Source organism: Solanum pennellii, chromosome 8 (assembly GCF_001406875.1).
Source record: "Solanum pennellii chromosome 8, SPENNV200".
Taxonomy (NCBI): domain Eukaryota; kingdom Viridiplantae; phylum Streptophyta; class Magnoliopsida; order Solanales; family Solanaceae; genus Solanum; species Solanum pennellii.
The window spans coordinates 70027810-70038669 of NC_028644.1; the positions used below are offsets into that span (position 1 = coordinate 70027810).

At 33.8% G+C, this 10860-nt stretch overlaps 2 protein-coding genes across 2 annotated transcripts; one reads left to right on the forward strand and one right to left on the reverse strand.

Moving 5' to 3' along the window:
* Positions 1-992: 992 nt before the first annotated feature.
* Positions 993-6017, forward strand: LOC107026821. Its single transcript, XM_015227910.2, has 11 exons — positions 993-1150; positions 2050-2183; positions 3389-3470; positions 3672-3742; positions 3840-3941; positions 4036-4125; positions 4529-4603; positions 4702-4734; positions 4849-4929; positions 5418-5477; positions 5568-6017. The coding sequence occupies exons 1-11, from the start codon at positions 1096-1098 to the stop codon at positions 5748-5750; spliced, it is 966 nt and encodes a 321-aa protein (XP_015083396.1). The 5' UTR covers positions 993-1095; the 3' UTR covers positions 5751-6017.
* A 319-nt stretch (positions 6018-6336) lies between these two features.
* LOC107027052 (signal recognition particle 19 kDa protein) lies at positions 6337-9630 on the reverse strand. The gene is made up of 4 exons (XM_015228216.2): positions 9493-9630; positions 9146-9333; positions 7785-7884; positions 6337-6680 (listed from the first exon to the last, which is right to left on the reverse strand). The coding sequence occupies exons 2-4, from the start codon at positions 9320-9322 to the stop codon at positions 6550-6552; spliced, it is 408 nt and encodes a 135-aa protein (XP_015083702.1). The 5' UTR covers positions 9323-9333; positions 9493-9630; the 3' UTR covers positions 6337-6549.
* Between the last annotated feature and the right edge of the window lie 1230 nt (positions 9631-10860).

Sequence of the window (10860 nt, forward strand, 5' to 3'; positions counted from 1 at the left end):
GGTTCCACAAATTGAGTCTAGTAGGATGTATCTTTAAAATTATCCAGCACATTAAGTAGAGGGATTGTAATAAACGATTCTAGATAAAAAAGTAATTTTTAAAAATATATTAGTAAAAAGTAAAAAAGACAATAAAAAATAACGTATATTAACACATAGGAAATTAAGGTCCAAACAATTGCAAATTTGTGTAATCAAACCATGGCAAGAAAACTCTACAATATTGATTTGGTATTATATTATCTCTTTTATTCCAATCTATGCAATCAGTTTAATTTAGTAATGATTCTTTTTTTAAAAAAAGTACATAGAGTAAAATATTAGTAGCTTAATTGATTAAGTATTTGAACTTCCATCCTGTTAGCGATAGTCCGATTCTCCACCTTGTAGCATATTTTTTTCTCTTAAATTGAAGAGGAGATTACGTAATGGAGAATCGAACTCTCACCAACAGAATGACAATCCAACTAGTTAAACCAACTGAGCTACCATAATTATCTGACATGAATAGATTTAATATTTATTATATAATATATAAAAAAAAATACATATCCAAATTAATTTTTTGTCAAAAAAAATTATAAATAAATATCCCGCTCTCTAGCTCTGCTCTCAAATCGAATAGTAAATAGCTTAAATATGTGATTAAGAATCGGTAAAAACTAATTTTCTCATTTAGTATTTATTTTCCTCTTTTTCTCGTATATTAATTTCAATGAATAAATTGAAAAAAAAAAAAAGGATACTATCAAAGGCTAATATAAACCACCATCAACTAATTAATTTGAATTCACTTGAAAGAATTTTCTAATAAGATAATAACAAATTTAAAATTTTTGAAGTCTTTAAATAAAGATAAAGAGAATATTTATAATTCTACAAAAATCATGTGGCAGTTTTTCTTAAACAGTAAAATGTAACTTTCAAATATTTTTTCCCAGTAATTTTGTGAAATTAAACAATTGTATAACAAATGACTGTATATTAATATTAAAGCATTCAATAAGTTGGACAAAAAGGGAAAGGTATAAGTTCGCCGGAGATATTGAAATTCAACGATTAGTTCCACCGTCGGCGGCTTCACAACACCGAAACATGGCGATGCAAACCGGCGTTGCCACTTCCAAAGTACTCATACTCGTCGGCGCAGGTGATTTTTCTGGATATATATAGAGTTCATCAGTTTATATTCCGCTTATAGTTGTTTTACTTTTAAGTAGTCAATGAAAGGAAGGAAGGAAGAAATCGAGATTCATTTTGCTTCCGAAGCTCGTGGAAATTAGCTTAGTTTAGCTGCTAATTTGGAAATTGGAACCTTGATCTAACAGAAAGTGATTGTTTGAGTAATTTTTATTAGTAGTAATGAATAAATAACTATGCCTCAATCCCAGATAGTTAAGGTGGACTATATGAATCCTCTATATTCAGTCTGCTTTGTTAAGTTCCTACAGTATTCAGAGAACTCAGTATAGGCTTATTATACATTGGCCGTTAAACTAGTATCCAAAACTTCCTTTATTTCCAGGAATTTGGAGAAAAAACATTCAAAAATTTATCAAAGGGTTTGCAGAATTTCTTCTCAGTTGTGTAGAGAGTGTGCAATGTTAAGTGTACACTCATAATAGCTAATGTTTAACCTTGAGGCTTGAGGGATTTAGAGGGGGAAGAAGGGGAGAGGGTGGGGGGTGCTTATTTGATGTAAGAGCTGAGCCCCCTTCCCCTACAGGACTAGGAACGAGAATGGAAAGCAGATCGTAGTCGTGGTCAATTATTCTTATGTGGCGCAGCGACTCTTCTATCGTGTTGCATTTCCTTTGGTGGACCAACCCCGCCCTCCTCCTCCTCCCCTTCTATGGAGTTACTTTTAATACTACCATAGAGCAGAATTTTTTTTAGGACACAGACACATGATATTGGATGTTAGGGGAGAAAGCAGTCTTAGATTATTGACATCTTCAAGTTTTTTGCAGTTCGAATCTGAGTTAATAGTTCCTTCAAATATTTATAGGTTCTTCCTTTGGGGGCAAGACTAATTTGGTTGTGATGTAGGTTTGACTGGGTCAGTACTATTGAAGAGTGGACGATTATCCGATCTGATCTCGCAGCTTCAGGAGGTGATAAATGGCGTGAATGCAGCTGAGACATCTCCTGGTAAATATGACACTGCTCTTCTAGCAGCTCAGGTATTACATTATTTTTTTGTTAGTAAATTACATTCATCTCGTGCTTATCAAAGTAGATTCATCAGTTGTTTTGAAGGAAAAGAAGATAAAGGTAAAAAACATAACAATTTTATTTAAGACATTATGTCATATGATACTTCAGATTTAGTGGCACAAGGTAGAGGGGAGAAATAATCAAAAGGGTTAGGGGAAGCTGAATAGCCTTGTCACAATGTTTATCATAAAATATACTTTGAAGCTCATTGGTACTATCTTCATTCCTTTCAAATAGAAGAAGAGGATATTATTTTGTTGACCTAAAATAAATAAATAAATAAGAGCATCTTTTGTGTGATAGTTTAAGCTTTTAATAAGGTAGTCACACAAATTCAACATGGTAGCATAGTATGTGACATCCTTGGTTTGAGTCTCATCTCTATCCATCAGCAAAACAATATTTATACGCTCGTGACTCAAGAAAAAAGATCAGAATCGAGGGCATATTGACAAGCTTGATAAATAAATAAAAGCATCTCATTTCTAATGATTTAAGCATTTAGATGAGCTAGTCCGTGGTTGTTAAGAAAATGGGCATTGCACCTAACTCAACCCCAAAAGCTAACTCAAGAGGTGAGGATTGTCCCAAGACCATATAAAGAGTCCAAATTTCCTCCCCATTGCAGATGTGGGACTCTTCAGTCTTTTCAATACATCTCTCACGCCCAGGGCTGAACATTTGGAGTGTGGACAATTTTATAGTGGGTCCAATATCGATAACTCATGACTTGGGATGGGATGGCTCTGATACTATGTTAAAAAATGAACATTGGGCCTAACTCATCCCTAAAATCTTGGTCAATAGTAGAGCATTATCCAAGACCATATAAAAGGTCCAAACTTTCTTCCTAGTGATGTGGGTCTCTTCACAATGGTCAATACAATTCAACAGTTTTGAATTATTACTCTTGCCAAAATATGTTTCATCGATGAACTTGACTTTTGCACTTTAATGTGCATGGCATTTGTATGTAGCATCAATACTAAAATTGGGTCAGTTATTATGAATCTTCTATGTATATACTTATTCAATGAAGAAGGAAGTGGCAAGGCAGAGCTCCTGGTATATGTTAATGTGATGTCACAAATTAATAAGTACCTAGCATGTTTCCTATATAACTCCACTATTACCTCATCCAAGCCTTTCTTTGTTCTAATATTGCCTTTAGATTCGACAATTAGCACAAGAGATCCGGGAGATGAGCATATCAAATCCAATTACTATTTTCAATAAGGATTCTTCCTCCAGTGGTATGTTTCCGTCTTTTTATGTTCACTTTACATTGTGTCTCCCATCGTAGTGCCTGTGCTGATTTCTCTATAATGGAACAGCAGTTTCTTAAATGGACTCGGATAATTAAGTTTTGAATTATGTAAACCCTTTCTTCAATAAGTGCACCACTGCCCCAGTTGAAGTAGAGCTGACATGGTTCTGAACCTTTGCTTTTTTAGGGAGCTATGGTTCTTACATTCTTCCGGCTGCTGCAGTTGGGGCGATGGGATATTGTTACATGAAGTGGAAGGTAAGTATTCTCTGCTGCAGTTTATATCTATTGACACCCCTAGGATATTTTTTTATATGTTTGTTATAAATCTTATGCTCTTACTAATCCTCCGCAGGGTTGGTCATTTTCTGATGTAATGTATGTCACAAAGCATAATATGGCGAATGCTGTTGCATCTGTGTCTAAGCAGTTGGAGAACGTATCTGATGCATTGGCTGTGAGTCAAGAATTAGCAGGAGTTTCCTGGATTATCTGTGTAGTATATGCTAATAACTATACTCATACTTTTTTCACTGATACTTCTTTTATAGTCTACAAGAAGACATTTGACTAAGAGGCTGGAAAACTTGGACTGGAAGCTAGATGAGCAAATTGAGATCTCAAACCTTATTACTAATGATGTAAGGAGAATAACATTTCTCCCCATTCTCCTTTTAACATTGATGTATTATGAAGGATTCTTTTATCTTAAGTGAGAAGTAGTTTCCTGTAACTCCTGTTTCCGCACTTGCACACTAAAGGAAAAAAAATATTAAGTTTTGCCTTAGTTATAGTAAGAAAAAATTCATGAGGGGAATGAGGTAACAATCAAGTTCTTTGCCAAAACTTGACAATGCGAGCTGAATTTTGTCGGTTGCTTGTAAAATTAGAGGCCAGAATTTATTTTTTTAAAGGGTAACGGTTAAGGCTAGAAAATAATTATAGCTGGCTACTTGCTTGAATATCTCAGTCATAGATTTTATGCATCGAGGCACTGGGAGACTTTCTTTCTCAGTGCTCAACATCAGATGTTTCTTTATGCAGGTGAGAGATGTTAAGGCTAATCTAAATCAAATTGGTTTCGATATAAACTTAATCCATGAGATGGTGTCTGGATTGGTGAGTATGTTGTTTGGAAAATAGTGTCAATATGGCATTGCTAGTAAAAATCCGTTGGCTAGTCATTTTGTAATCTCAGTTGTTGCTCAATTTGGCAGGAAGGGAAGATTGAGCTTCTTGAGAGTAACCAGGTGAATATCTGTATATGTCTGCGACATACTTTTTGTCCCTTCTTCCTATATTCTGTCTATTACTATTGCAGTTGCATCACAACTTTTGCTTGTTTAACTTTCCCCACCCCACAGGATGTGACTAATTCTGGTTTGTGGTACTTGTGCCAAGCTGCTGGGGGCATTAAGGATGTTCAAAATACTAAGGTTATTCAGGTACTTTTATTATGTTAATAGATAAAAGCCTTTCAACTATTGTTGTCCTTCCTCTTTATTCACTCTCTTCCTCCCGTAAGAAATACAAGCAGCTACTTAAGTTTTTTCTCGTCTTTTCTCTGTTGCATTTTGAATAAGTGTTGGCTCTTCCAATTAAGGCTGTGATCAGTGGCTACCACTGTATTTTTCCATTCTGCTGAACAATGATTTCTCCTTTGGTGCTTGGCAAATTATCCTATAAGATTTACTTGAAAGGACTTGGTAACTGACCTAAACCATAAAAACTGTAACTATGCTACTGTTAAGAACAACTTAGGCGTCTTTTCCATAAAAACACGTTCTCTTGGAACTTTTGGTGTTTGTTACTCGTATCTGTAATGGAACTGCAGTTTTGCTTGGTGGGCAAATGTTCCATTTGTCCTTCACTATTCCTTCTTCTTCAAAACATGAAGATGTATTCTTATTTTGGCTATTGGAATTTTGGAAAGGGCATCGAGGCTAAGCTGATAGAGCATTCAAAGGCGACTCCCAAGGAAAGTTCTGTGAAGGTACGTTGACTCTCTTGAACCTGATTTAAAGGGTTTAGTTGTCCGTTCAATTGTTCACAATGTCTAATCACACAATGTATTGTAATTTAGGGGCTTGAATTCATTGTCGAATCTAATGAATCAAGTGTGCCACCAAAGTCGGTTACACATACAGAAGGAAAAGATATTACTGACAATTTTGCCAAAGGTCCAGTTGCTAGCAAAATGAGGATTCACAGATCTTATCCGGTTGGTTTGTCTTTAACAAGAAGCGTGCTGGGTCCAGGATTCTGATCTCAACTTTTCCTCTATTCGAAGTTGGAATAAGTGGATTTGATTACCCGATTCATTTCGATTATATTGATTAATGGCTGGTTGATTTGTGGCCTCTATGGTCACGTACAACATTATACAATACATACATACAAGGTTGTCTCTTTCTTCCCTTCCTTTCAAATGTCATATAAAGTTGTATTTAAAACAAAACAATATAATAAATGTATTTCATTTTGGTCATAGATTTGGAGCCAAATTTGTCAATGAGCAACTTCTAGCTGACTACTCAGTCATTTTTTGTTGTTATATGTTAGTTTCTTGTACTTCGATACACTCTACTCTTTTCAAACCTTAGATAGGGAGGATTCCACATGTTATGTTAAGGTTTAGAAATCAAATTTGATTATTTTCCGGAAATAAATTTTTCATTGCACAGTTTACCAGTATGTTGGACATAATAAACCAGATGAAGCATCAGCTCATGCCAGTAGCTCATATTGAGAGTGCACTCTATCATCAGTGCTGACTAGTTTGAGATCGATCCATATTGTTGACTCCAACTAATTTGGATAAAAGCATATGTAGATGAAATCAAAAGCAAATATTAACAATCAAGAGCTAAGTTTAGGCTGTAAAAATAACAAAAATGTCTCAATCGATGATACAAATATGGCAACATTCTTCGATAACTCATACATCCTCTCTTCTTTGCAATACATTTCTCAAATCAAGTAAAAAAAAGGACTAAAATATTCCGAGATAAATAAATCTATGATCTCTAAAAAGTTTGAAGAAATTGAAATGTTGCCTTCTGAAACTATCTCTTCTTTTTACCTCCCTTGCCAGACTTTGAAGAACCAGCTGCAGAAGAGGCTGCAGGCTCCTGCTTCTTAGTCCTATTAGGATGTCTCCGAACCAACTCTGCGACATTGATCATCAGCTGTTTTCCTGCAATATACAACCCTAGAAAGTTAGTGTGTTTCAATAATTAAGCTTTAGGAAGGAAAACAAGTTATAGGAGCTTGACTAGAGAAGACGAGGAAATATCCCCAAATACCACCAAAACCATCAGTTAAAGCTCTGCTGTATGACATGTTCTTTTACAGACTATACACTTGTCTGTGACTTGATTTCTCTCAAAACACGACATATCTCATAATTGAAAACAACCCCCACACATGCACAAAGTCTCATATACTAGAGACTTATAAACCAAAAAGAATCATGAAAAAAGACCAAGTCGCTGAAAAAAAAAACATGTACAAGTGTGTATGGTGCCCAACTGAATCCATCCAAAAATAATTTATACTAGTAGTAGTTGCTCGGATACTCCTCCTTCACAGCCATATTTAGAACATTACATCAAAAAAATTAAGAAAGCATTTCCCTATTCATAGCATGAAAAACAGTCTAGCAAGATCTCTTTTTTAAAAGTAAAAGTGTAAGACTTAAAGGAACTTTAACCTTCGAGAATCTCCTTTCTTATGGGTAAATAATATATTGTATAAGATAGTTGCACTAAGCCACTACAGCCTTAGAGAATTTTACAGAGACAAATTAGAGTGTTGGAATGAACTGTGACCAAATAGAGATTGAGAGGACATAGACGATGGATTCATATACTCCTACTAGTTTGAGATTGAAGCATAGAATGTCTCTTCTTTGTTGTCAAATGTCAACGAACATTTTGATGACGCAAAATATTCCAATTACACTACGTAGAGTGGCCCACGATAACATCAACTAAGAATGGTGGCTATAGCTTCATAAAAGTGGTGTAGAACAATTTTAGGTTATAGATAAATGGTATTCACTTCCATATGAAATATTTTTAGCATTATCACCCATATGACTTTTTTCCACAGTTCAAGAACATAGACAATTTTCCATATAAATCAAACAAGCTCATTGTTTAAAGCTTAAAAGAGAGTTTAATCAAAGTATGAAGTCAATCCACATGTTATGAAACTATAGTGCTTTGCAAAAAGCTTTAAGAAAATAGAGGATAGAACAATGCCCAAAGGGTGGGGTGGGTGGTGGAGATTTTCTTACGTGAAGGAATGACAGGATTGTAAGGAGTTCCATCTTCCCGCTTCAGCAAAACTCTCACTCTTCCTCTTTGCATGAAATCTCGTGGATATGCCTTATCAAGCTGTAACAACCGATTCACATAATAACTATAAGCAATTTTTTTCAATCTTATATGTTCAATGATTCAATAGTTCAGAAAACATTAATAGAAACAATACAGCTTGCAAATTGGCATCGTTATTTTTCAAGGCAAATCATGTCCTTAAGAGACTTAAGGATGCTGCAGACATCACCACAATAAACTTAGTTTGCACAAGTACATTTTGTTTTTAACAGTTTACCACTGATTTAAGGCACATCGCGTCCTTAAGAGACTTAAACATGCTGCAGACATCACCACAATTAACTTATTTTGCACAAGTACAATTTGTCTTTAAACAGCTTACCACCTATTTCATTGGGAGCAATTAAATAAAAATACAACAGTCTATTCAGAAATTTGCTCCTACAAGTAAATATTAACATTTAACTCAACCATTCACACAGTGATAAATGCCGTTACCAAAGTTCAGGAGATCTGGAGAACCTAGAAAGAGTCGATCCCAGCTGTTATTCAAAATTCTAATCCCTGCACATTTCTTTTTCCCCCATATTTCTTTATCGTTTGTTGCCCTAAAGAAAAGAAAAACGAAATACAATGAAACCAAAGGATTCATATATATGATATTAACTAGTTGGGAACTTGGAATGAGGACTTAGTTGTTGTTACTACACTTGCATTAATTCCGTTACTTGCCATAGTCTGATTATTCTCTCTTTAATAACAATGTTATCTACCACAATTTGCGTGAACCTCAACTAATTCCTACCTACTGCCTCCTAACAACACAAGTAAGACTTAAACAGATGGGAAATAATCGCCCTAGTATTATTTTTTTTAGCTAGAATTTGAATCTAAAAGCCACGCATCTAGGCCACACCCTTGGGTAGTGCCCATAGTCTTATTATTCTAGATAGGTTTATGTCTGTTGTGTAGAAATGTGAGACTTAAGGAGTCTACGGAGCTCAACACAGCACTAAGTTGCCCTTAAATATGAATTATTTTAGCATTCCAATGAAATGATCCTGCTTACGGCAGATAAATACAGACATTTATATGGATGACTTAACTATTTTGGGATCAATGCATAGTTGAGTCTTTGTTATATATATATATCGTCTCTTGCCCTTTTATATAAGGTCAGGTACAAGTTCAAACTACATATACATATTCACATATGATAAATATATAATCTTTGAATCAAGCAAAGCAAAAAAATTTTAAAAACAAACCAAAATATAATCTTTGAAACAAGCAAAGCAAAAAATGCAAAAACACAAACCTCAATTGCACAAGGAATTTTGAGGAAGTTGCAGCAATCACTAATCTCAGTACAAGTAGGGTTTTCACAAGCTTTCGTCACACAAATTCTTCTTCCTTCCGCTATCGTCTTTTTTGAATTTATATAAACTGGATACAGTATGTTCCACTTCTTGATGTTCTTAATTTCACCATCCATGATTAAGATCTCTTCAAAAACCCAAAAAAAAAAAAAATTAACAAAATTCAATGGATCGAGAAAAAAAATTAACTCTTAATCATAACAAAAAATTCTAACAAAAACAAGCAAATTAAAGTATGATTACAATCAAATTTGCCTTAAATCGATTAAAATGAGCAAAAATGTACCTGATTAACGAGAAAATGGAGATTGAAACTGTTGATCCGATTGAATGAGAAAGGGGATTTGCAGAATTTCGGGTTTTGTTGGGATGTTGAAGCCAGTTAGATTGGGCTGGGTCTTTTTTGGGCTTCTTACAGATGAATATGGGCTTTTTAAATTTAAGTCCAGTTCTTCTTTTTTGTCGTATTTTGTGTTGGTCTTTAATTTTTATTTCTCGAGAACAATAATGTGTTGGTCTTTAATTTTTATTTCTCGAGAACAATAATATTTTGGTGGAACATAAGCCTAGATATTTGCATCATAATAATACAGATGCAATGATCTTGCTAGGCATAAGTTCGATTACGAAAAGTACACATAAAGATCAATCCATTTGAATGGAAAAATGTGGGATGAATTACTCCAACATTGCTTTTGGATATGAGTAGGGAAATTTCACTAATAGCCACTTGTAAGCCTGTGATTGAAAAATAGTGATGAAGTTTTAAATTTTAGAGGCGAAATTTATTGATATTATTGTGAGATTTTAATTGTGAAATTTAAAGCTTCATGATAACGTGTATTCTTTTCTGTTCTTTTATTTAATTTTACTTTTTAACAAAAGAATATTTCACGTAATTAATTTTGGTATATATGGAGATCGGAGTTTTATTTTAGTTATTGCAATCTTTCATTTTTACTTAGATAAAAGAAGGATTTATCTCACAATAAGTCTTTTCTACTGAATTTCAATGATTTACCTTCTTTACGATACAATATTATTAGAATTTTCAAAGTCAAAGTCAAAAGATTGTTATGATTTTAAGTCATGAAACTACTATTTAAATTATGATCTCTTGGCCATTTCAAATTGTCCTTTTGGAGGTACGATTTTTTGTGTCCATAAATAAAAGCAAAAACTTTTTTTTAGTGCTTTTTGTTTAAACAATATTTGTTAATTCAAATTGGATCAATAATGACCATTATGATATAGTTATATATCTTTATCATTACTAACAATCATTTGTATAAAATAATAAAGGGTCAAGTACCCATTCGAGTCCTTCAAAATTGTGTTTGCAATTTGTTGGTCGTACGTTCTAACACTCATCTTGTCACATATTTGGACAAATTAAGTAGGTTGAACACTTGAACCAACTCCCACTGATTAAAAGAGTTGATAGTAATTGTGTAGTTCGACTAATTCAAATTTTTAAAATTCAATATTTAAATTTTTTATCAAAAACTTCTTTTAATACGAGACATGTTCAATTATGAGGGGGGAAATATTATTTCCTTGCAGAAGCTTCAAATTTCTCTCTTTTAGCTTTTTGGGTATTTCAAATTTGAGAATCATTTAAATAACACTTTATTCTAATTATTTCACGTTAATA